General features: G+C 48.1%; 1 protein-coding gene across 3 annotated transcripts; it reads left to right on the forward strand.

Moving 5' to 3' along the window:
* The first annotated feature begins 2908 nt into the window (after positions 1–2908).
* LOC307230337 (DDB1- and CUL4-associated factor 1-like) lies at positions 2909–25847 on the forward strand. Of its 3 annotated transcripts, none has more exons than XM_080000643.1 (31): positions 2909–3054; positions 5895–6025; positions 7997–8073; positions 9024–9097; positions 9891–10004; positions 10169–10306; positions 10590–11156; positions 11420–11521; positions 11624–11782; positions 11918–12097; positions 12383–12492; positions 12701–12800; positions 13148–13317; positions 13531–13655; positions 14114–14190; positions 14629–14775; positions 14992–15147; positions 15440–15929; positions 17027–17172; positions 18879–19156; positions 19539–19737; positions 20367–20449; positions 21767–21851; positions 21929–22162; positions 23790–23883; positions 23966–24070; positions 24287–24360; positions 24799–24891; positions 24975–25124; positions 25296–25356; positions 25614–25847. In XM_080000643.1, exons 2-31 carry the CDS (start codon positions 5901–5903, stop codon positions 25688–25690), a joined length of 4590 nt encoding a protein of 1529 aa, XP_079856769.1. In that variant the 5' UTR covers positions 2909–3054; positions 5895–5900; the 3' UTR covers positions 25691–25847. The 3 variants fall into 3 exon arrangements, with proteins under 3 accessions (XP_079856769.1, XP_079856770.1, XP_079856771.1); XM_080000644.1 differs by having other exon boundaries at positions 25617–25847; XM_080000645.1 differs by having other exon boundaries at positions 24987–25124.

A 25847-nucleotide genomic window follows, 5' to 3' on the forward strand; every position in this document is an offset into this window, starting at 1 on the left:
CTGGGCATCCGCTCAATTCGGACCAGCGTTTACCACCCACAGACGGATGGCCTGGTCGAGCACTTCAACAAAACGTTGAAAAACATGATCCGGAAGTTTGTCCACGATGACAGCCGAAATTGGGACACATAGCTGAACCCCATGTTGCTCAGGGTGCTGGAGGTTCCCTGATCCTCCAGGGGTTTTTCCCCTTTTAAGCTGTTGTTTGGCAGGAGACCTCGTGGGGTGCCCGACCTTGAATAAGGAAAACTGGCAGGGCAAACTAAGTTAAAACAAACTAAGAAGAATCTTTTCAATTCACACACGCTTCAGATGGCAGCCAGGGAAATGATGCCTCTGCATTTGACGCATCCTGGCTTCTCCTTCCTCCAGGGGGGCAGCCAGGAGCAGTGGGCAGCATTCGTCAACGTGCCCGGTACCAAGGGTTTTTGGTGGGGGGGCTCGGTGGGGACGATTCTCACGGCGAGACAAGGTGTTAATACTGCTCCCTAGGCCCAGCTCAAAATTACTGGCGAAGTGGTAAGGACCCTTCGTTGTTACACGACGCTTGGGGGAGGTTGATTATGAAATCGAACGCACAGACGTAGGGGGTCCACCCATATTTACCACCTAAACCTTCTAAAAAAATGGAGGGAAGGTGTGAGCCAAGGGATCAGTCCGATCCAGGACATGGAAGTGATTTAGGGTTTGTTGTCCCCGCAGTGAAGGAGGGCGTGCTTGTGGGGCATGATGCCGACCGGGCAAGACGAGCGCTCTACCCGAGGTGCCGGATACGTCAGAGCCTGCCTCCTCACTCTTATTCCCTGGCCTTTGGAATGAGAACACAGAACACACCTCTACTATGGTTTAGGTTAGGGTTAGAATTAACGATTTCACCCAGAGCACCCCGGGTGTAACATTTTTTTAGAGACATTCAAAATCCAATAAAATGATAACAATTGGTTTTGTTGCATGTATGTAGCTGATTTATCGCCTTGTTCCGATAAAAATTTCCTTGATAACATTCATAAAATATTTTATCTTGAAACAGTTCAAATTCAACCCAATCACATTTAAGGGTTAATGTGTGTTAACAAAATGCTGGGAAAAACTTTGGGAACTTTGGAACCTGGGAAAATAGGACCCTGGGAAACTGGAACCCTGGGAACACAGAACGTGGGAACTTAGGACCCTGGGAACATAGGACCCTGGGAACTTAGGACCCTGGAAACATCAGACTTTGGGAACATGGGAACCTGGGAAAATAGGACCCTGTGAACGTAGAACCCTGGAAACACAGGGCCCTGGAAACATATTACCATGGGAACATAACACCATGGGAAAAATAGACCATGGGAACATAGGACCCTGGCAATTTAGGAACCTGGGTACATAGGACCTTGGGAACATAACACCCATGGGAAACGGACCCTGGGAACTTAGGACCCTGGGAACATAACAACCTGGGAACATAGGACCCTGGCAATTTAGGAACCTGGGAACATAGGACCCTGGGAACTTAGAACTTTGGGAACATAGGGAACTGGGAACATAGGACCCTGGCAATTTAGGAACCTGGGAACACAGGACCCTGGGAACACGGGACCCGAGGAACTTAGGACCCTGAGAACATAGGACCCTGGGAACTTAGGATCCTGGGAACATAGGACCTTGGGAACATAACACCCTGGGAACTTAGGACACTGGAAACTTAGGACCCTGGGAACATATGATCATGCCTATTTGGGAGCCTGGGAACATAGGACCCTGTGAACATAGAACTTTGGGAACTTTGGAAACTGGGAACATAGGAACCTGGGAACATAGGAACCTGGGAACATAAGACCTTGGGAACATAGGACCCTGGGAAAATTGACCCTGGGAACTTAGGACTTTGGGAATATAAGAACCTGGGAACTTAGGACCCTGGGAACATAGGACCCTGGGAACTTAGGATCCTGGGAACATAGGACCCTGGGAACATAGGACCTTGGGAACATAACACCCTGGGAACTTAGGACACTGGAAACTTAGGACCCTGGGAACATATGACCATGCCTATTTGGGAGCCTGGGAACATAGGACCCTGTGAACATAGAACTTTGGGAACTTTGGAAACTGGGAACATAGGAACCTGGGAACATAAGACCTTGGGAACATAGGACCCTGGGAAAATTGACCCTGGGAACCTAGGACCTTGGGAATATAAGACCCTGGGAACTTAGGACCCTGGGAACATAGGACCCTGGGAACATAGATACGCTCCCCTAGTTACCGCCTCTTTGGCCTGAACCTGAATTCTTGAATTTGGTATAATATAAGTGCAACTACTCCCTGATGTCCTTGAAAATGATTTTTTAATTATCTCTTTTTCTAATGGTATTACTCAGCTAAGTGACTGTTTGAATACCTCATACATACTCATACATATATACTTTTTCTATTGTAAAAATCATATGTGATTAGATGTATGGATGTATACTCGTTTTGTTTGTACTGCATGTTTTGTCAATTTTGTAACATGAAATTATATATTAAAAAAAATTCTTTACTCGACAAATGAGGACACGTTCGGAACCGTAGCTCATGAATATTAATTGCGGACCCGACGCCCCGCCCCCTCCTCGGGGTCCCGTTTTACGTCATCAATCCGCGACACAGGTCAACGCCAATGAGAGGAAAAGGGACATGGGAAAAAGTGCGCAGTGTGCAATTAAGCTAAAACAGGACAATTTGTCGATATATAATAGACCAAAAGATCGTCGATCAACAATGCAGCTCTCAAAAACAGAACATTTAACTTGAAAGAATGAAAAAACGTATAAAATCGACTTAATCTCCTTTCAGGCTCCGCCCCCATCGCCTCCTATAAGACGTCATCAATGCGCGACGCAGCGTGACGCAGCCTGCGCGCGCCGCTGAGGAAGTTTGAAAACACAACGTGAAACTTTTCACGCGTTTCACGTTCGCGTTTCCTGCGTTTTCTTGCCCCGTTTCCATGACACGGAGCCGCGCCCCGTTGAAGCCAAGCGGTTCGAAGCGCAACCCCCGGGCGAGCAGCGACGCGGTCCCCCGGTAAGGAGTCGGTCCGAGCGGAGGCTTCTTCGTCCCGCCATGTGTCTGTCAGCGGGGTCACCGCCGTGCGGCTCCGGGCAGCCGCGACCCGGGCTCCCGTCTCACCGTTTTGGGGTGAAAACGTCCGAATTGGGCTTAATCAGTTAGTGTTTCATGTGGAGTTTTTTCATTTAGTTGAATTGCGGACCAAAGCAGATTAGCTGGTTAGCCTGGCGTCCCTCCAGTTAAAGTCTGTCTTCTATCCGTCATGGACACCTGTTATATGCAGCTTTAGAGCTGCACCCGTCTCCCATTCCTGACTAAGTACAGCAAAGCAATACAAATACAAATATGGCCCAAATGTCATGAGCGGGTGTCTTGAAAAATAATTGAACTGAACTATGTGATACCCGCAGACGCCATGTTAAAACAACAACCCCCCGGTATCTCTGACCTGCTCTCACCTTCTCAATAGCATCCGTTTATGGAAGCGGATTGACAACATCCACGCAGAGCAGGTGGAGCAGCGACTAACCATTGTTTTTATTATCGATTAATCTTATTTTTCCGATAAATCGATTAGTTGTTTTGTCCGTAAAATGTCGACCACTGTTTCCCAAAACCCAGGGCGACGTCCTCAAATGTCGTGTTTTGACCACAACTCAAAGACTTTCAGTTTACTGTCGTACAGGACTAAAGGAACCAGAAATTATTAACATTTTAGAAGCTGGAATCAGGAATAAATTTTCCTCTTAAAGAAGAAAAAACTCAGAACGATTGATTGATTATCAAAATAGTTGGCGGTTAATAGACTAATTGTTGCAGCTCGAGCTGGATGATAACATTATAGTCTGGTCCAGGGATTCTTAGCCCTTTTCATTTTAAGCAGCTCAGTTTGGTTCACGGACCTGATTTGTTGGTCATTATTGGACATGTTCCTGTAACTCCTTCCTCTAATTCCTCTCTTGGAAATTAAATACCAAATTATGTTGAGCCCCCAGAAACTTCTTGAAAGACTCCCCCCCCCCCCCCCCCCCCCCCCCCCCCCCCCGGCGGGATTCCGGTAATAGTAAAACCATCAACCATCTAGGGGATGGTAGCTCAGGAGGTAGAGCTGGTGGTCTAGTAATCCAAAGGTTGCTGGTTGGATCCCAGGCTCCTCCTGCTAGCATGCTGTAGTGTCCTTGAGCAAGACACTTAACCCCTAATTGCTCCTGATGGCTGCGTCCGTCGGTGTTTGAACAATTGTAAGTCGCGTTGGATAAAAGCGTCTGCTCAATGACTAAATGTAAATGTAATGTAAAGTAATCTCGCAATATAGTTAAATGTTGTCTTTACAGAGTGTTGGGGTAAAGTAATGGAGTTTTCTGAACTTCATAGACTGGTCGGGCCGGTGTTCTAACTGTTCACACTGTTCTAGCTAATGGTCATAATATCTTCATTACAAAAAGATAAATATATTTCTCCATCCACAAATATATGATTCCAGTGCAAGTAGTGACACATGCCAAGACTCTCGAAAGATGTGTTCAATAGATATTTTATTATTTAATACGATTAAACTTCATTAATCCTGGTGGCTGTAAACAAAGTATATGGTTAGGTTGTGAGTTTTTATAGATTACGTATCCATCTATCTGTAAGTATCTATAGGTAGCCATGTAAAAAAGTGTGTGTGTGTGTGTGAGAACTGGGGGTGGTGGTCTTTACTGATGTTATGTGGAGGAAACCCCATGTTTTTGGGTGGGGGTCTTTACTGATGTTATGTGGAGGAAACCCCATGTTTTTGGGTGGGGGTCTTTACTGATGTTATGTGGAGGAAACCCCATGTTTTTGGGTGGGGGTCTTTACTGATGTTACGTGGAGGAAACCCCATGTGAGCACGGGGAGAACATGCAAACTCTACAAAGAAAGGTAGATAGCCCACCAGGTCACGGTGCCCGCAGCGCCCCAGGTAGGAATCGAACCGAGGGCCTTCTTCCTCTGAGGCAATGTAATGCACAGTGCCGCCGTGCCTGTACGGATGAATTCCCTTCTGCGGTCCTCTGTGTCTGGATTTGAGCGACGAGACATTTACGAGGTGTGTGTGTGTGTGTGTGTGTGTGTGTGTGTGTGTGTGTGTGTGTGTGTGTGTGTGTGTGTGTGTGTGTGTGTGTGTGTGTGTGTGTGTGTGTGTGTGTGTGTGTGTGTGTGTGTGTGTGTGTACATTTTTTTTAACCCTGCATCCCAGGATCCTCGGGCACAGAGTCCACTCCGCTCCAGGATCTAGTCCGTGCATCCATTCCAACCACACACCCTCCCCCTCACACCCTGAATTGTGACACAGATCCTCAATGGGAGCACTGTCACAAATAAAATAAGTTAAAAAATTATTTAAAAAAAAAAGCAGTTCACTCCACAAGTGTCATGAAATTTTCAAATGTGTAAGTGTTTCAAAGTGATAAAAAACAAAGACATAATTTAATTGCGGATGGAGGGATGCATTTATCTTTTTGTCTTTCGCATTTAAAAAGTGTGTGTGTGTGTGTGTGTGTGTGTGTGTGTGTGTGTGTGTGTGTGTGTGTGTGTGTGTGTGTGTGTGTGTGTGTGTGTGTGTGTGTGTGTGTGTGTGTGTGTGTGTGTGTGTGCGCTTCCCCTTTACCATCTACTTTGCTCTTTCCTTCTACCCCTCCCTCTCCATCCCTGCTCTCCTCCCACCTCCTCATTCCACTTGCCTCCTTCCATCTGTTTATTTTTTACATTTCTTTCCTTTCGTCACCGTTTCTCATTCTCCTCCTCTCCTTTCCCTGTCTCCTTTTCCTTTCCTCCTCTCCTATTTCTCTCTCATCCTCCTCACCTCTTCCCTCCTCTCCATCTCCCAGATAAAGATGGCCTCTCCTGCCGCTGGGGCGTCGGCCTCCGTGGACGCAAAGGCGGAGCTCTCTGCTCTTCTGGACCAATGGGAGGAGAAGCAGCAGGGAACCACCGACGAGCTGGTCACCATCCTCACTAAGTCAGTCCTCACTGTTTTTTTCTAACCCTAACCCTGTCATTTATAGTTATTTATAAGGGGGTTTCTGTTTTTCACAGGAGAGAAGGATTGGATCATTATGGAAGAATGTATTTTCCTGAACCGTCCCTCTGGGATCAATAAAGTGTTTGACACAATATTGATGTACATCACAAACTATTCTTATGTATTCATATTCCAATGTTAATGAATCTAAAGTGTGTTGAACTATATTAATTTAAATACTATAAGAACTGAACTATGGGGCGGTTTCACAGGGACAGATTAGGCCTAATCTCACACTAAATTACACTTTGGAACTGGACTGACTGAATTGTCCCGGTCATGGTTTAAAATAGTCTCAGACTTGTCCTAGTCTTGATTTAAAAAAAAAAAAAATAATAATAATAATAATAATAATAATAATAATAATAAATAAATAAAATCTGATTTCCAGGAGTAAGATTAGAGCTAATCTAGGTCTAATTATACGGTGGCCCTGAAAGCTCAACGCACTGCAACTAAAGAAAAGACATGCAAATAAACAACACAAGCAAATTATGAAAAACACAACCGCCCGAACAGGAAACACAACCCCCCGAACAGGAAACACAACCGCCCGAACAGGAAACAAACAGAAAACACAACTGCACAAACAGAAAACACAACCGCATTAACAGAAAACAAACAGAAAACACAACCGCATTAACAGAACACAAACAGAAAACACAACCGCATTAACAGAAAGCACAAACAGAAAACAACACATTTATAGAAATGCGGTTGTGTTTTCTGTTAATGCATTTGTGTCTTTGGTAATTTTCTCGTGTATTGTCTATTTGTGTGTTTTTTTTTTTTTTTTTTTTTTTTAATAAGTTGCAGTGCATTGAGCTCTCAGGGCCGCTGTATAATTCCCTTTTCAGACTGCACAATATTTGTCTGGATCTTGCCGTCCGAGCTTGGGGAGAAAATGCTGCACATCACCGCCTCTCACAGCGCACTCACGTCACGCGGGGACCGGTTCCGGTCGGCTGTTTGACCCGTTGCTGACGGAGCTCTCGGACAAACCTTGTGTAATTTATGTACAACGAGAGCATGTAGGGAAACCAGGGTGGGGGGAGAAGTGTTTTACAAGTGTATATGGAGTAACAGGTAACGTATGTTCAAATATCGGAATTTTAGATTTTTCTGTTGCACTTCACTGTTTAGGACTTAAGTTATAATAATTTATCTTCAACTGCAGAATTATTCCATGCAGACCACGTTCCACTCGCTCCTACTCCAAATTCTATGTAATATCCTTTTTTATTTCCTTTTGTCTTTTGTTGGTACAAAATAAATGAGCAGACACGTTAACTACAAGGGCAAACCTTCCAAATTTTGAAGCTAAATTCTTATTTATTATTTATTTTATTTTTGTCACGTGGGAAAATACCTAAGTCCCATCAGTTCTTGCGTGTGTTTGAACCACTACGTCCGCCAGTCAAAATGTTTGATGATAAAGGACTGTGTCGTGTGAACACTCCAGCCTCGTCAGGAGGTGTATAGTCCTATACTCTATGGGCACCTTAAGTGACAGCTCCGATTAAACCTTTGGACTGATGGGTGTGAACCTGCAGGTCGAACTGGATTATCTGGAGTCCGAGCAAGCAGAAGGAGCTGACTGGTCCTTCATCACCTAGGTCTAGGAATTCCTGGTCTCAACAACTAATGACTCTTAAATTAGGCAACGTCTCAGAAAGGCAATTTTGAATTCTGGGTTAACTTCATCAGCTTAGCTTCAAATTAAAACCCCACCTGTGAAACCGCTCCAATATATCATGGACATCACAAAGACATCGCTAAAATGAACTATGACATCAAATCATCCTCCAGCGCCTGCGGGGGAAGCCAATAAAATGCGCCGGGCCTGTACGGCTGAGTGTCATGCGGAGTCATTAACGCTGCTTCTGCTTTTGCGTCGGCTTTGTGCAGAATCTCTGAGCTGATCGAGCGCGAGACGGAGGAATACCACAAAGCCGACCCCGATCCCTTCGACGACCGCCACCCCGGTGAGCTACACCTGCAGCTCCATCGAATTCACTGCTCTCTTCACCGTCTGCATTCATTTATTTTCCATACATGACCAAAATCTAGCGAGGGGAAAGAAAATCACCCAAATGTTCAAGGGTCAAAAAATTAGGGAGATGATGGATCCATGTGAAAATACAAATATCATACAATCACTGCTAGGGCTGTACCTGCAGTCAAAGGATTGTATCGTGGTATACAGGAAATCTCCAGATACAAATAGTAAAAATGTCTTTGATTGGGGAGAGCTCTCTGTGCCTGGTTCCCCCTCGTTTCCATCTTCTCTCTTGGCTCAAAACGAATGTTTGAAACAACTTGAGCGCTAATGCTGAATGTCCATCGGTGGAGGAGCTTCTCCAAGAGATGTTGCTCTGTTTGCTCCCGTTTGGTTTCTAAACGAGGGAGTGCATGCGGAAACTTTTGGGGGGGAAAAATGCTGCCGCCATCACGGGTGACACCAGCAGCTTTGCTGCAGTGTTTTTCAAGTCACGGTTGGAGAAAATAAAAAATAATTAATTCAAAGTTAACAAGGTTCATGAGTGAAATAGAACCATTTTCCGAATTATTTTGGTTCACTTCTTTTTAGCAAATGCAATGTATTTTTTTGTATTGCTTTTGTTATCCTTTTTTGTTTATATTATGTTGTTTATCATTGTTTTGTGTGTATTGTCATATTTTAACTGTGTACAGTTAACCGGTTTTATTGTATATTTCTATTTTCATTTCACACATTATTATTGCCTATTTGTGTTTTTTTTTTTTTTTTGTGTTTTTTTTATGTAAGCTGTTGCTGACACTGCAATTTACTTCTGGGGATGAATAAAGTATTTAAGTGTGTCCCCCAGCGCTCTGTGGTGGTAGCTGTAGTAGTACAAGTAGTAGTCATTGTCCTGGTAATGGAAATAAATGCGTGTGGTGTTTTCTATCACAGGAAGGGCCGACCCAGACTGCATGCTGGGACACGTCCTGAAGATGCTCTTCAGGAACGATGATTTCACAAACGCTGTGAGTTCAGTTTTGCTTGTTTCTATGTTCGCACCTGCTGAGCTGTGACAGAAAACAATGTCCTTAATGGATCAAGGCCTCTAAGATATTCTCTGGTTCTGGTTCCGTTACCTGGAAAGTGACGTCCCATCACAGGCCTTTGCATTGACACCCGGTTTGATAAGCGTTCTCATTATCTTGATTCTCCCCGCGTTGGGATGGGATCTCAGGGTACAAACGAGGTGTGTGTGTGTGTGTGTGTGTGTGTGTGTGTGTGTGTGTGTGTGTGTGTGTGTGTGTGTGTGTGTGTGTGTGTGTGTGTGTGTGTGTGTGTGTGTGTGTGTGTGTGTGTGTGTGTGTGAGAGAGAACTGGGGGTGGGGGTCTTTACTGATGTTATGTAGAGGAAACTCCATGTTTTTGGGTGGGGGTCTTTACTGATGTAACTTGGAGGAAACCCCATGTGAGCACGGGGAGAACATGCAAACTCTACACAGAAAGGTAGATAGCCCACCAGGTCACGGTGCCCGCAGCGCCCCAGGTAGGAATCGAACCGAGGGCCTTCTTCCTCTGAGGCAATGCAATGCACAGTGCCGCCGTGCCTGTATGGATGAATTCCCTTCCGCGGTCCTCTGTGTCTGGATTTGAGCGACGAGACATTTACACCGTGCATTAATGTGTAAGATATACAGAGCTGCACTTTAATGGCAGATGTAAAATGGGCTTTGAGGTCTGTAGACTTGGTAGAGCAGTGTGTTGAGGATTGACTCTCTTTCTCTGGCTTCCTCTCCCTCTGGTCCCTCTGTCGCCTCTCAGTTGCTGAACAGCTATGTGATGAGCAGCAGGGAGCAGAGTCTGAACACGGCAGCCTGCAGACTGCTGCAGAACATCATGCCAGGCCTGGAGAGCTCGGTGGTCTTCCAGGAGAAGGTCAGACACCTCTCACGCAGCAGTCGTGGAGATTTTGTGTTTGTGCAACGTGCTATTGTTGTGATCAAATATGTACTTTGAGTTGTGTTGAAATTGTCCTTCTGAAGTCCAAAGGGAAAGCGTAAACACCGACCAGCGTTCTATCTGTGCCTGTGTTCCTCCAGGAGGGTCTGGTGGAGAAGCTGTTCAGCTGGGCTCAGGAGGCCGACGCTCCGCTCTGCGTGTACGCCACCGGCCTCCTGGCCAGAGCCATGGGCAGCCAGGACATTGCGGCCAACTACAGGGAGGAAAACGCTCAGCTGGTGGGCTACACACACACACACACACACACACACACACACACACACACACACACACACACACACACACACACAAACAAGGGTGGTGTACATGGACAAGAATTGAATATCCTGTTGGTGTGGTGATCATATAGCTTACTGCAAGTGTTTACACAGTGTCTGGTGTTGCCCAGATGCTTTTCCAGGATAGTATTCCATGTGAGGGACAGTTTTCTGGTGCAGTTGTATTGACGTACTGCTACGTTCTGCTTTATAACCAGGAAACCCCTCGTACCCTGTCTTCCAGGTTCCCCTCATGATCCAGCGTCTGCGGGAGCTGCAGTCCCAGGAAACCCAGACCTCCCAGGATGCACCTCATCCCCCCGGGGATGACAGCTCCCCCACCTCGACTTACTTTGCCGCAGCCCTACCGAGTGACGAGGATCAGGGCGGCAGCAGGACGTCCTCCGGGCCTATGGCCAAACCTTCCTTCCTGCTGGGCTCGGCCCAGAAGAATGCAGCCGGGACGTGTGGGGGGCCGGTGCGTCTGCTCCCGGACCCGGTCTACCAGCCCAGCCCGGACCCTGTCCCCCGGGAGGGGGAGGGGAGGCCGGGGGGAGGTGGGGTGAGAAGGAAGGCCACGAAGGAGGCCGGCAAGAAGGTCAAGCAGAAGCTTAACTTCATCTCCTCGGTGTCGGGGAGGGAGGAGGGGGCGGAGAGGAGCGACCCCGGGGAGCCGCCGGCCAACAGCAGCTCCTGGTCCGAGATGAGCTCCATGGTGATCGGCTCCAACTACCGACTGTGGCCGCTGAGCGAGAACACGGAGCAGAGACTCATCCTGCAGTACCTCACACCGCTGGGGGACTACCAGGAGGTCAGTCTGCAGCCCAAACAACCGCCAATGACATATTAATATGAATCTATAACGTAATGTGTAAAGTTGTTATTTTAAGTTTTTATTAATGATTTTCTTTTAATCTCTTCAAACTGCACCGTCCACTCATACGCTGATGACACTGTCCTCCATGTGTCTGAGCCACAACCACAAATATTTTCTGTGGGACCTCCTCGCAAGTGAGATGATGTGTCACGAGAGGTTCGTCCTGTTACCGTGTGTATTTATTTTGTTCTGTGCAGCTGCTGGCGGTCTTTATGCAGCTGGACACCAGGTCTCTGCTGATGAACTACGTCGACCTCAGACGGACCAACGATGTCCAGCTGACTTTTGACGCTCTGCTGGTAAAACCCCAAAACAACACCAAGATGATTCATCTGATCAGTGTCTGGTCACTAATAAAAGCAGTTTTTTTAAGTAATAAAGGTTCCTTTGTTTCCCTCCAGTATTTGGCCTCTCTTCTCCTCCATAAGAAGTTTGCAGCAGAGTTCATCGCTCATGGCGGCGTCCAGAAGCTTCTGGAGATTCCCAGACCCTCGATCGCCGCCACAGGAGTCTCACTGTGTTTGTACTACCTGGCCTACAACCAGGATGCCATGGAGAGGGTGGGGAGCGTGTACACACACACACACACACACACACACACACACACACACACACACACACACACACACACACACACACACACACACACACCACCATCTGTATTGTCCATGACTTGCCGTGTATGTGTGTCTCAGGTGTGTACCCTCCCGGATGGCGTGCTGGCTGACATGGTGTCGTACGCTCTGTGGCTGCTGGAGTCGTCTCACGCCTCGGGCTGCTGTCACGCCACCATGTTCTTCTCCATCAGCTTCTCCTTCAGGGCGGTGCTGCAGCTGTTCGACTGGCAGGACGGCCTGCGGAGGCTGGTCAACCTGGTCAGTACAGGACAACTGACAATCCCCCCTCCCAGAAAGGGCAGGACAAATTTTTGGAAACCGATTTTGGAAAGAAGTTCCTTTTGTTGAGGAACTCCAGTCAGTACAGACCGGGAGACGTGGGGGAACTTATCACAATTTATTTACACGGAGGAAACTGCAGCTTGAGGTTTATGGTTGTGTAGGATGTTGGGCATCAGAGCCAGTTCATTCATCCAGTCTACATGTGTTCTTCAGTCCGTTTCCATCACTCTGCCTTGTTTCCTCCCTCGTTCCTTCCTTCAGATCAGTACTCTGGAGATCCTGAACATTGAAGACCAGGTCTCCATCCAGAGTGACGACCAAGTGTTCTCTAGCCGCCAGACGGCCAAACACACCTGCATGGCTCTGCGCAGGTACAGGCCCGCACAGCTACAGCCTCATTATTACCCAGAAACCACTGTAACTGTGTGTGTGTGTGTGTGTGTGTGTGTGTGTGTGTGTGTGTGTGTGTGTGTGTGTGTGTGTGTGTGTGTGTGTGTGTGTGTGTGTGTGTGTGTGTGTGTGTGTGTGTGTGTGTGTGTGTGTGTGTGTGTGTGTGTGTGTGTGTGTGTGTGTGTGTAGGTACTTTGAGGCCCATCTGGCTGTTAAGACTGAGCAGGTGAAGCAGTCCCTGCAGCGATCAGAAGGTGGCGCCGTGCTGCCACAGCAGCCATATTATAAGGTCAGGTTGGTCTCTACTCTACCCCTAAACTACCTCCACATACTTTACCTACTCATCCCTCTTCTCTGTAGGGTACTAATATATTGATTAAAAATGTGATTTGATTGTTAAATTGGATTATATGGAAAAACTTCATATGAGATAGCATTTTGGTCATGGTTTGACCTGTCTCTGTTTGTTTTCGTAGGCATCACTTTGTGACATTGATTAATGACACGGACATTGTGTTGTAAATATTCAATCTCTTTTGCTCAAACTTAAATCCATGGTATGAGCAGCCCTGCAGCTCCTAACCTTTCTGAGTGTTTCTGTGCTTGTGAACCGTGCTTCTTCCCGTGCCCTCGCAGGCCTTCACGCACAGCAGGGAGCAGGTGGTGGAGATGATGGAGTTCCTCATCGAGTGCGGCCCGCCCCAGCTCCACTGGGAGCCGGTGGAGGTTTTCCTCAAACTCTCCTGCGTGCCGCTGATGCTGCAGCTCATCTCCACCGCCTGCGACTGGAGGACTTACTACGGCAGGTAACGCACAGCTTAGCCGGCGCATGGAAACTGCAGGAAAAGACTTTGAACGTTGCTCTGTGGACCGGGAGGGAGGCGGCACCACGCTGCTCGGCCTCAGCAGTGGCCTTTTTTAACTGATATGTAAAAAAAAAAAGGATACTTCCGATAACATTCAATTCTGTTGTTAAATCAATTTAGGAAATTCTAATATCAGTACCCCCTCCCATCCAGGAGTGACACGGTGCGCTACGCTCTGGACATCCTGGCCATCCTCACGGTGGTGTCCAAGGTCCAGCTGATTCTGGCCGACACCGTGGAGGTGTTGGATGAGAGCAGGTCGCCGGTCTCCACCGTGGGTCAGTGCAGCTGCACGAGTGAAGGAGTCAGCGTTCACCGAGTCACTTATCAGAGGGAGAGAGGAAAGAGGCTCTACACCTTCGAACCCTTCTCCCTCCATGCATAATCTCCATGCCTAATTTGCGCCTGTCTATAATGGGGACACCCCCCCCCTCCATTGTAGAATGTCTGCTGTTACCTGTGTTGAGTTTATTAACCGGTGGGAAAGAGTCCTCAGCGTGACAGGCCTTGTTGCCAGGTGAAACGCTGTGGCCGAGCCCAGAGCTGGTGTGGTGTTTTATATCACCAGCACCAACCAGAGGCTGCCCTGGCACATTTAAAGAAACATCCATTCACTGCATTGGTGTTCTGCAGGTGTTCTCTGCATGCCGTTGTCATTATTGGTGGCGGGGTCCGCCTGTTCAAGAGAGAAAGTCCGGACGTGACGTCGTTCCTGACTCTATTTTCCCTCCTGCAGGGATGAGTATAATCCTCGGGGTGGCCGAGGGCGAAGTTTTCCTCCATGATGCAGAGATCCAGAAGTCTGCCCTCCAGGTGAGCGCCAGCGTCAAGGTGGTTGAGGGGAGAAAAACGGAGCTTGACGTGTTTGTGTGCCTCATACGAGTGTTTCATCCTGATCTCAATTCAGGTGATGATTCAAAACAAATCTTCCTTTTTCTGCCGTCTAGTGCTTTGAATTTCCCCTCTGGTTCAAAACTTTTTAGAGTTATTTTTGTGGAACCCCAAATAACAGATTAAGACATAATTGAAGTTTCCCTTTCTGGCTGGTCCTGTACCGGCAGCGATGGAGAAATACCTGAGCAACAGAGTAGACTAGACTGTGTCCAGGCTGCTAACCCTAACTACAGCTGGCTTTTTATTCTTTAGATTTTAAACTTTTCATCATCATCATCATCAGATGACATCATTCATACACTGATGCACGAAGCCATTGAAGTGTTTTCTTTCTGTGCTTGGATCTGCCCTCCCCAGGTGATAACCAACTGTGTGTGTGCACCGGACCAGAGCCTGAATGCGGTGGGGGGGTTCAGCCCCCTGTGGTCCCAGCAGGCTGCCGCCCCCCACATCAGGGTGCTGACCCGCATGTGGCAGGTGGTCCAGAACAACAACGGGATCAAGGTGAGCAGGGTCCTGCTCCGTCCAGGTCCAGCTCTGTCAGTATGAATGAAGTTGATCCAGAGGCCTTGGATCCAGGTGGAGGTTCAGTAGAATGTCTGATCCTCTCCGTCCGTACACCGACCCCCACTGGAGCTACAACCTTCTGCCCCCCCCCCCCTCCCCCCGTCATCCATCATTAATACATCCATCACAAACCTCCATCTTTCTGCTCCTCAGGTTCTCCTCTCGGTGCTCTCGGTGAAGATGCCGATCACGGACGCAGACCTGATCCGCTCGCTGGCCTGCAAGGCTCTGGTCGGACTCTCCCGCTGCTCGGCCATCAGACAGATCATCAGCAAGCTGCCGCTGTTCAGCAGCGGACACATCCAGCAGGTAGACACACGGCTTCACCGCGCTCATCGGGGCTCACATAGCACAAAATATATTTATGATTCCCCTAATTTATAATTCCTCATTGAGATTTTATCATTGTGCATTATTGTAAACTTCTACGTGTTTTATCCTGTAATTGTAATGCACACCGACTGACCCCGAAAAAATTGTTTACAGTCTGTAAACTGAAATCCAGCGGTTTACCGACTGTTTTCACCGCAGTAAGAGAAGACTCACGCGTCTGGCAGGTGGACTCCCATTTCTCTCCCCTTCTTTGCCTCTCTCCATCCAGCTGATGAAGGAGCCCGTCCTGCAGGACAAGCGCAGCGAGCACGTGCGGTTCTGTCGCTATGCGGCCGAACTCACCGAGCGGATCTCTGGGAAGCCGCTGCTGGTGGGCGGCGACGTGTCCCTCGCCCGCCTGCAGAGGGCGAGCGTAGTGGCCCGGTCCCGGATCACCTTTCCAGAGAAGGAGCTGCTGGTGCTGATCCGGAACCACCTGCTGGTTAAGGGGCTGCGGGAGACGGCCGACACGCTGGCCCGGGAGGCAGCGCTCCCGGCAGCGGCGGCCCCCCCTGGAGCCATGCCGGGCCCCGCAGCCTGCACCTCCTCCGCCTGCTGCCTCACGCCCGCCAGGACCCCGAGGATCGCCGGAGCCGCCGGGGGTCGAGTCGGAGCCCACCTCTGCTCCTCGCCGGTGTCGTCCGTCTCTGTCGCCTCCTTGTGTCGAACTCCTGCCGCCCATCACCCTTCACCTTCCTCTTCCTCGGTCACCCCTCACAGTAAGGACCAGAGATAACTAATAATAGCAGTTCCCCTAAACTTACCACGATTATCACAATTTTACAATCATCGCCATTTTATTCAGCCAAGTACATTTTCATATACAAGGAATTAGTTGTGGTGGTGATTGGTGCATTTTTGTACAAACAATTGACATAAAAGAGTCAATAAAAGAAAAATAGACAAATATTCAGAAATAGCCAAAAATACAGAACGCTGCTGCATTTAGTACTTTCATTTTCATTTCCCAATGACACTTTTCCAAAAGTTGTGTATTTGTCTGAGTAATTTTGTCCTCCATAGCAAACATCTGTATTGGGTTTGGGCAGATTTATGATTAAATCGTCTATCGACTCCATCGATTGCCATTCATGATGGATGGTTCATAATAATCATTTTATTCGCCAGGAAAAATTCGAGCATTGAAACAGTGTGAGTGGGGGGGGGGGGGGCAAGGGAGAAGAGGCTCCCGCTCGACTGTCCCCTGCAGGGACTTCCTGAATCTGGTCAGGTGCAGGTGCTCGTGGGGAGGTGCAGGTGCTCCGCTGTGCGCACATTGCTGACGCGCCGAGGACTCAATCCTCATGAATGTACCCCCCCCCCCCCCAGGCAACTGGCCATCTGGATGCCCATTCACACTTAAAACAAAATAAGGCGGCTGATAAAAAGGGCACCCTGGGGTCCGTGGGGCATCGAGGGGCAAAGGGGCAGGTGCTCGAGCACCCCCCGCAGTGCAATGTACAATGTAATTTCATAGAGAAAGGTTTGGATTGACTTAGTTTCTTACTTATGTGGAAAATGAAAAAGGTGCAGGTGCCGGCTCCGTCTTTTTATTTTACATCTATTTATTTTTGTTTGTTTCAACATATTTAAACAACTGAGTGAAGGGAGTGTCCCGTTCCAAACGTCTCCATGTTGCTTTCCGCTGCTATGGGACTTCATTCATGTTTTTGTATAAATACTTTACTTGTAAATAATAAGGATCACCCAAGCCAGAGCCCTGTCCGCTGCAGCCTCAGTGTTAACTTCACATGTTCATTGGGATGCGTTGGTAGAGGAGCTCTGTGGTTGTGATGACGTCTCCCTCTCGCTCCAGCTCTACCTCATGGCCAGAGCTCTCCTCACGTCGGCCGGATCCTCTTCTCCAGAGACAGGTCCTCCTTCTCCTCGTCGCCCGGGTTCTGTTTGGCCAAGAAGCCTCGAGTCCTGAGGCAGAAGTCCGACCACGGCGCCTTCATCCAGGTCTGCGGGGGCGGCAGCCTTCTCTGCGCTTTCTACTTCGTTCCTGTTTAATTTTTCTGAGAATATCTGTTTTATGTTGCACTGCTTTCCTTCCTTTCTACTCTGCACTGGCTTTCACTGCTTTGGCAAAGTCTCAAAACTCTGATTTAAAATATTAAGAAGGGAAAACCTCACACAAGAAAAGTTTAAATTCTTCACCTTTTGAACGCAAACCGAGACTCTGACCTCAACCGGTCCAAATGATCCTACTGGTGATGGGAAGCTGCCGTAAACCAGTGTTTTGACCGATCTGCACGGGATGTTTTGCTTTGTACTTTAGTCCAAATTTTGTTCGAAAGAGATGCGGGAGAATTGCTCAAGTATTTGTACTCATTAAAATGTTGTGACACCAAAACAAGATACCAAGCTGATGGAATGTAATGACTGCCCAGGGCGAGGCCAAGTTGTACTTTAGCTTGTTGTTCAGGTAGGTTCAAGATTCAAGAGGTTTATTTGTCACATACATATACATACTTTCATACATATACATACTTCCCCATACATGGGGATGGTAGCTCAGGAGGTAGAGCTGGTCGTTTAGTGATCCAAAGGTTGCTGGTTCAATCCCAGGCTCCTCCTGCTAGCATGCTGTAGTGTCCTTGAGCAAGACACTTAACCCCTCATTGCTCCTGATGGCTGCGTCCGTCGGTGTTTGAATAATTGTAAGTCGCTTTGGATAAAAGCGTCTGATCAATGTAATGTAATGTAAATGTTGATACATATACATACTTTCATACATATATGCAGTGAAATGTAATGCAACGCACCCGGTGATTACACACAATATGTCCTAGGAAAATTTCTTTCTACTAGACCAACTAACTTATTCCTAAAACGTAATACAGTAAGTTGAATACTTATAGAATAAAATAAAAATATATAGAATTAAATGGAATAGGCTTACATATATGGGATAGACTTATGTATATGGGATAGGCAATTATGTATATACAGATATGTGCATTAAAGTGGCATGTGAATAAAGTGAGGTAGTGTTTGTGAGATATACAGCACAGTATACAACAGTACGGCACAGCAATACGGTAACACCGAACAACCCAGAACAGTGACACAGTATGCGGTACAGTATGCTACATACAGTACAGTAGGTAGTGGAGCCTATGTGTGTGGCCTAGTGAGGACCCCTGGTGAGGTCAGCGTTGACAGTTCTTATGTCTTGATGTAGAAACTCCGTCTCAGTCTCTGTTCTCGCTGTGTGGCTGTGGAGGCTCTTGCTCCACCACAGCAGCTGGAACAGTCCGTTGTTGGGGTGGTGAGGATCTTTCATGATGCTGCAGCTCTGCTACTACACCTCCTGGTGTATAAGTCCTGCAGAGGGGAGTGTAGTTGCAGTGGCACATTGGGCTGAAGGTAGCACTCTCTGCAGGGCCTGCCTGTCCTGAGCAGTACAGTTCCCAAAGCAGGCAGTGATGTTGCCTGTCAGGATGCTCTCCACCGCTCCACAGTAGAAGGTCTTGGTTCTCGCTTTGCTTGTTTTATATAAGATTGTTGTTTTTAACACGGCGGGTCTTCTGGATCAGTGATGGCTCCGTTGTTCAGTATTCAGATCCTTACAGGAAGTATGACATCACTACGCAGTTAACATACAGCTTTTTATTTATGTATTCTGTATGTTGTCCTTGTTCCTCCCGTTCCCCTGAAACCAGAGTCCGGCCATGAAGAAGCCCCCGGAGCGCCACGTGCCGTCACCCCCGGCGCTGGACAGCATCATCACAGAGTACCTGCGGGAGCAGCACGCCCGCTGCCCCAACCCGGTCACCACCTGCCCCCCGTTCTCCCTGTTCACGCCCCACCGCTGCCCCGAGCCCAAGCAGCGGCGCCAGGCACCGCACAACTTCACCGCCCGGCTCGCCAGCCGAGTGCTCTACCCCAAGTACGGGGGCGTGGACCGGGGCTGCCTGGACCGACACCTGATCTTCAGCCGGTACCTGAACATTGGTTCATACAGCGGACGTCTTGTAGACAGTTTAAACAATTTAAAAATGCCTTCAGGAGACGTTGCTTCTCCTAAGATGAATTTGTTCCAGACCAGGAAGTCCTGGACCAAGGCCACGAAGGACTCGTCGGCTCCTTCTGTCTGGTCTTGGTGCTGGTCTCAGTCCAGATCATCAGATCAGATTTTATTTTTTTTCTTTAAACATTTCATCTTTTTTATCCAGGCACTTCTTTTGGTCACAATGAGTCGACTTCTGCATCAGAGGCGACGTTTCTGATCCTATTAAAACAGAAGCTTTCCGCTCAATTCTTCCATTTAAAGGTGTGATCCCTGGGTCAGGGTCATTTAATCTTTCTTTCTCTCCGTCCAGGTTCCGTCCCATGTCGGTCTTCCACGAGGGTGACGTAGACGAGAGCGGCTTCACCTGCTGCGCCTTCTCCGCCCGGGAGCGTTTCCTGATGCTGGGAACGTGCACGGGTCACCTGAAGCTCTACAACGTGTTCTCAGGGGAGGAGGAGGCCAACTACACCTGCCACACCTCCGCCATCACTCACCTGGAGCCCTCCAAGGTCAGGGCTTGAAATGGGACGAATCAACAAAAAGCTGAAAGGAATGTGTGGCCGCTAGGCCGGGCTTGACATGCCACATTATGGGATGCGGAGAAGTTTCTACCGTACGGAACCATGTCGTGTCTGAACGCAGCAGAATCTCCTTCACAGAGAGGATGAACAGTATGTGGGCGTATGCACGCAACAGCGAGGACGCGGGTGGAGGATTTGGACGTGGTGGCGAGGGCGGTGGTTAAGTTGCTGCTCCAGGTTACGACTCGCATTACTAAAATCATGTTCTGGGGGAAAAAAAAAATAATTTAATAACTGTCATCCAGAGCTGCCGAGTCTCCCGCCTGTCAACCGCTGCTCGCCTCGTGGGTTTCTCACGCTGAGCATCCCCCAATAAGTCAAATTCCTTTTGTTTTCTTTGTTCTCTTCTATGTTTCCTTCGCTGCAACTTGCGTCGTGCCCGTCACCGTCTGCGGGCTGCACGGGTGCACGGACCCGCTTGTCGACCCGTCGGCGCAACACGTTCCGTTCGAACAGTGCTTTTCATCCACTACCTCAACAACCCCAAGCCTCCTCTTCCACCCTGCACTGGTAGAAGTAGTTGCTGTTGGTGTGCTCATGTTGATGTTGTGTTTCAGGATGGGAAGCTGCTGCTGACCTCGGCGTCATGGAGCATCCCTCTGTCTGCTCTGTGGAGCATGGACGGAGTGTTCACCCTCAAGTACGACACTTTGATGCTCTTTTTTGGTTTGATTACATGACACACATGTAAAATAATTAGAAAGTGGTTATTGTTTTATTCTACTAAAGTGCAATATTCTATACTTTGGCTCAAAGCCAACTCCAGCTAAAGTGGAAACAGATTTTATCACAGCTGCTCCCTGAAAGTTTGATAACCAGGTGGTTATCAGTCGACTGAGATGCTTCAACTCAAGCAGTCGTTTGTTTGGAGTGTGTTACAATAACAGTATAAAACAGAAGCTTCCAAAACACACAGGACAACAATTCAATGAGGAATCATAAATATATTTATATGTGAATGGAACACAGCTCTCCATGCCCCAAATAAAAGAAGTAAAAACAGTGTGGGGGCAGGGCACGGAGGAATGGGGAACGGGGCACAAGTAGGGATGGGTTTTGTTAAGGTTTTAATGGAAGCACTACTCGTACCGATCTGGTACTTTAATGGTTCTTTTTCTTTAAGAGAAAATCTCAAACAAATGAAGAGCAGAACTAACACTGCTTTAGTTTCATGGAGATTTGGGCCAAATCTGCGCTTGTCGTGCCATTGTCACTCACCCAGAGCAGGGTCTCCTCGTGGGTGTGTGAGACAGGCAGAGGGAGACAGCCACGCCCCCCTCAGGCATATCTGCATGTCTCTGTTGATGGAGCGGGAGAGAGAGAGACAGAGAGGAGAGATGTCCCTTCCGATAATAGTGAAAATGCTCCACAGACAAATATCTTAATATTATTACAAGTTACAAACAGGTTGTATAGCTAAATAAATATAAAATACATTTTCTTAATTTCTCCAGTAACATTACCAGTACAGTAACGTTACCAGATTACCAGTACAGTACCGTTACTAGTACAGCAACTTTACCAGATTACCAGTACAGCAACGTTACCGGATTACCAGTACAGCAACGTTACCGGATTATCAGTACAGCAACGTTACCGGATTACCAGTACAGCAACGTTACCGGATTACCAGTACAGCAACGTTACCGGATTATCAGTACAGCAACGTTACCGGATTATCAGTACAGCAACGTTACCGGATTATCAGTACAGCAACGTTACCGGATTATCAGTACAGCAACATTACCAGTACAGTAACGTTACCGGATTATCAGTACAGCAACGTTACCAGTACAGTAACATTACCAGTACAGTAACAATGGAGCTGACTACGTCTTTGTTCATTTAGCCCTGGGGCCGGGTCTCCCCTGTGGAATATTGACATAGCACATCCCAGTCCACTGTGCTGATGACATGTAGTAGATCCTGGAAATATCTCTCTCTCTCTTTTCTCTAGGAACTCGTTTGAGGACGATCACTACGTAGAGTTCAGTAAACTCTCTCAGGATAGAGTGATCGGCACCAAAGACCAGGTCGCACATGTGAGTTAAGCTGCTGTGGTTCAGCTTTCAAATCCAACAAGGTACGACTGTCACAACACCTGCCTTCTCTCTCTCAGATTTACGACGTCCACACGGGCCAGAAGACCCTGACGCTGAACGACGTTGCGCTGGGCAACAACTACAAGAGGAACTGCGCGACCTTTAACCCCACGGACGACCTGGTGCTGAACGACGGTGTCCTGTGGGACGTGCGCCTGGCGCGGGCCATCCACAAGTTTGACAAGTTCAACATGAACATCAGCGGCGTCTTCCACCCCAATGGCCTGGAGGTCATCGTCAACACGGAGATCGTATCCTCCTCCTCCTCCTCGCCGCCTGGCCTTTCCTCTCTCGCACACCGATGGAATTAACATCTTAAAACTAAAGTTAAGGGGGTGGTTTCGCACACAGATTAGGTCTAATCTTGGAATAAATCACACTTTCAATCTGGACTCACTTTCAAGTTCAAGAGATTATTTGTCACATACATATACAACTCGGCCTAGTCTTGGAGTTTCCCTAGTTTCGGTTGAAAGGGTCTGATCTCTCTAACCCTGCCAGGGGGGAGCTTAGAGCTCATCTTTGGATGAATGGGTGTGGCCTCCAGGATGGTCTGGACTGAGACCAGCACCAAAGCCAGACAGAAGGAGCAGACAAGTCCTTCATCACCTTGGTCTAGCAGTCCCTGCTCTTGAACTAACTCATCTGAGAAGCCCCTTTCACACATGTAGTCTATTCCTGAAGTGTTTCAGGACATTTCCGGCACCTGGCCATGTGTGAATGGGAGCGGGGATCGATATTCCGAGGAAATCGGTACCGCAAATGTCCCACCTCGTACCCTAGTAACATTTTCGGGGGAAAGAGCCGGAACCGTGGAGCTCGGCCGCAAAGACGAGAACCTGAAACGCGTCCAGTCCGTACAGGGACGGGTCTTTGATGTTTCTTGAAAGTGTCGCTGACTCTGGTGAGTCGTCTCGAGTTGGGGACGGAGGCGCTACGCGGTGTGTGTCAGCTCGGGCAGTATGACGTGCTTGGGCTGCGGTGACATCCGCCACAAGCGATTTGCTTGTCCGCCAGCTGCACCGGAGCGCGATGAGGCAGAACGGGTGGAGGAAGTTCCTTCTCTGGAGGCGGAGAATGTAGGACAAGTTGAAGGCAGCCACACTCATTTCATTCATTATTTAAACTTATAAACTAATTATAAAAATATTGAATTGAATAAGCCCTGTGGCCCAGGGACGGTGCTGTCAGCGCAGGACGCGGAGGCTGCAGGTTATCCCAGTCATTTACCTGCAACTATGTGTGAAAGTGGCTTTAAATTAAAGGGGCGATAACTTTTCACCCCCCCCCCCCCCGCGTTTCCAAGTTGTATTATTATTTGTGCCGCTGTCGCGAAGACAACCGGATCGCTTTGCATTTCCCAGTGCCAAGTCCTGGGTAAGAGATCCATAGCTGTCAACCCTCCTGCATTTTTTTTTTTTTTTTTTTTTTTCCCGCCGTGCTCTTTTTTTATTTTACGGGAAGCTTTAAAAAAACAAACAAAAAAAAGAGGAACGGTTGGCTGCGCTGCCGACCTCCATGATTACGTCTCCACCGGTGAGGGAAGGAAAAACACAACAGTACCGTAACAGAAAGAACCGCGCAAATCCATGCGCAGGGACACACTCAAACATGCATTCAAATGGTCTTTTGGAAGTCTCCATTTCACCGCAAGGCTTCTTTGGGGGCGATAATATTTTTTAAATATGGCCACGTGGTCTTTGGATATTGTGCAGCGACAGTTTGGGGAGCCAACGCATACGACGAGCTCCAGTCCTGGGGCTGGGTGTGTGTCTGAATACAGTACAATTATGATCTTTATTTTGTGTTGCTTAGCACAATTATATGATCATTTTGATGACATGAATGACAACTGTTCTCCTTGACCCGTCGTCCCAGTGGGACTTGCGGACGTTCCACCTGCTCCACACGGTTCCTGCTCTGGACCAGTGCAGGGTGGTGTTCAACAGCAACGCCACCATCATGTACGGAGGTACGATGTTGCAGTTGTATTACCCCGGTAGAGTTTGTACTCTGTGTACTCAGTGATTCAAAGTGTTTTCTGGCTCGCACAGCAATGCTGCAGGCGGACGAGGAGGACGACGCCATGGACCAGCAGATGAAGAGTCCGTTCGGCTCGTCCTTCAGAACCTTCGACGCCACCGACTACAAACCCATCAGTAGGCGGCACTTCCTGCGACACACACTTCAAAATGTGTGTGTGTGTGTGTGTGTGTGTGTGTGTGTGTACACACACACAAAATTTCGTCTTAAAAATATGGCTAAAACGAGCAACAAAGTGTTTAAAAGTCGCCAAACAAGGCTCTCTCCCCATTGAATGTTTTAGGACCTTTTGCGACTCCTAACTCTCCTGATGTTGTGTTTGGTGTTTCCAGCCACAGTGGACGTGAAGAGGAACATCTTTGACCTCTGCACAGACTCCAGGGACTGTTATCTGGCTGTCATAGAGGTACCTCCCTTACCGTGACCTTACCATGAGCTGACCTTAACTTTACATGACCTGGCCTTAACCTTACCGTGACCTTAACGGGAGCTTAACATGACCTTAAGTTCTGGAAATATGTAAAAAAATTGAAAATTGTATCTCTTCGATTCATTTCGATATTTATAAAATGAATTAGACATGATAGAAGCAGAAGAAGTGTTTCTCACCTCCAGAAGCTTCTTGAATAAGGGTGCTAACAATATCATGACATTCAAGAGGTTGATTTGACATGCATTTGTATTTGTCAATGACTGTCCTTGGCCTTCTACGAGTGGAAGGAAACGCCGATTTTCCACGACCGGTTCCACAACCGCTTCTCCGTCGTCTTGACTCTGAGGAGCTGCGTGAGACGGGTTTCACCGTTTTCGTAGCCTCACGACGCTTTTTGTGTGCGTCCATTAGAACCAGGACACGGTCAGCCTAGACACCGTGTGCCGGCTCTACGAGGTGGGACGGCAGAAACTGGCGGAGGAGGGCGACGACGACGACGACCAGGTGAGGACGCGCGCGCGCGCACACACCACGCACGCCCACACACTCGCACCCCCGCACGTTGCTGATTGTGTTTCCTGTTTGAGGACGAGGACCAGGAGGACGACTCGTCCGACTCAGACGATGACGACTCTGATGACGATGAGGACCTGGACACGGATCCTCTCATCGTGGAGCTGGAGAACGACGACCTCCCCGAGGAGGACGGAGCAGAGCGAGCCGACTCTGACGACGAGGTAGCCCCCTCGCCTACGCTTTTTTTGTGTTTTATTTTTTATCATTTTGGGTTTATCATTTTTGCGTCAAAAGCAAACAAACAAAAAAAAGTCAATAACGTACAAAAATGTCACAGAAAAAAGATGAATAATTAAATGAATTTAAAATGGTTTACTCTGCGTCCCAACCAGGTCGCCCGTCTCCTCGGCAACAACAGCGATGACGATTCAGACGGGAACTTGGAACTCGACTGTGAGTCACACACACGAGCATGTTGGCATATTCCAGGGCTCTTACTGGGTCCTTGAGGTGCTTGAATTTTGTCCTCAGTTTTAAGTGCTGGAATACCTTGAAAATAGCCCCTTTTGTGCTGAAGTGATTGAAAAGTTCTTGGGGAAAATGTGTGTGTGTGTGTGTGTGTGTGTGTGTGTGTGTGTGTGTGTGTGTGTGTGTGTGTGTGTGTGTGTGTGTGTGTGTGTGTGTGTGTGTGTGTGTGTGTGTGTGTGCAGCAGTCTCCTCAGACAGCTCAGGGAACACGGACACGTCGGACCTGGAGGACGAGCTCTTTCGCTCCCTGAGCGGCTGAGGGCCCCCTGGTGGCCCTGGAGGGACCTCGGCGCCGTCGGCAGTTTTATTTATTTATTCCAAGTTTTATTTTTTACCACCGCGACTTTCTTTCAGAGGAACGTTTGTATCGACAGGAATCCTCCAAATCTGTGGAAATAAATTGAGCTGCAACTGGA

The sequence above is a fragment of the Zeus faber genome (assembly GCF_960531495.2).
Source record: "Zeus faber genome assembly, chromosome: 5".
Taxonomy (NCBI): domain Eukaryota; kingdom Metazoa; phylum Chordata; class Actinopteri; order Zeiformes; family Zeidae; genus Zeus; species Zeus faber.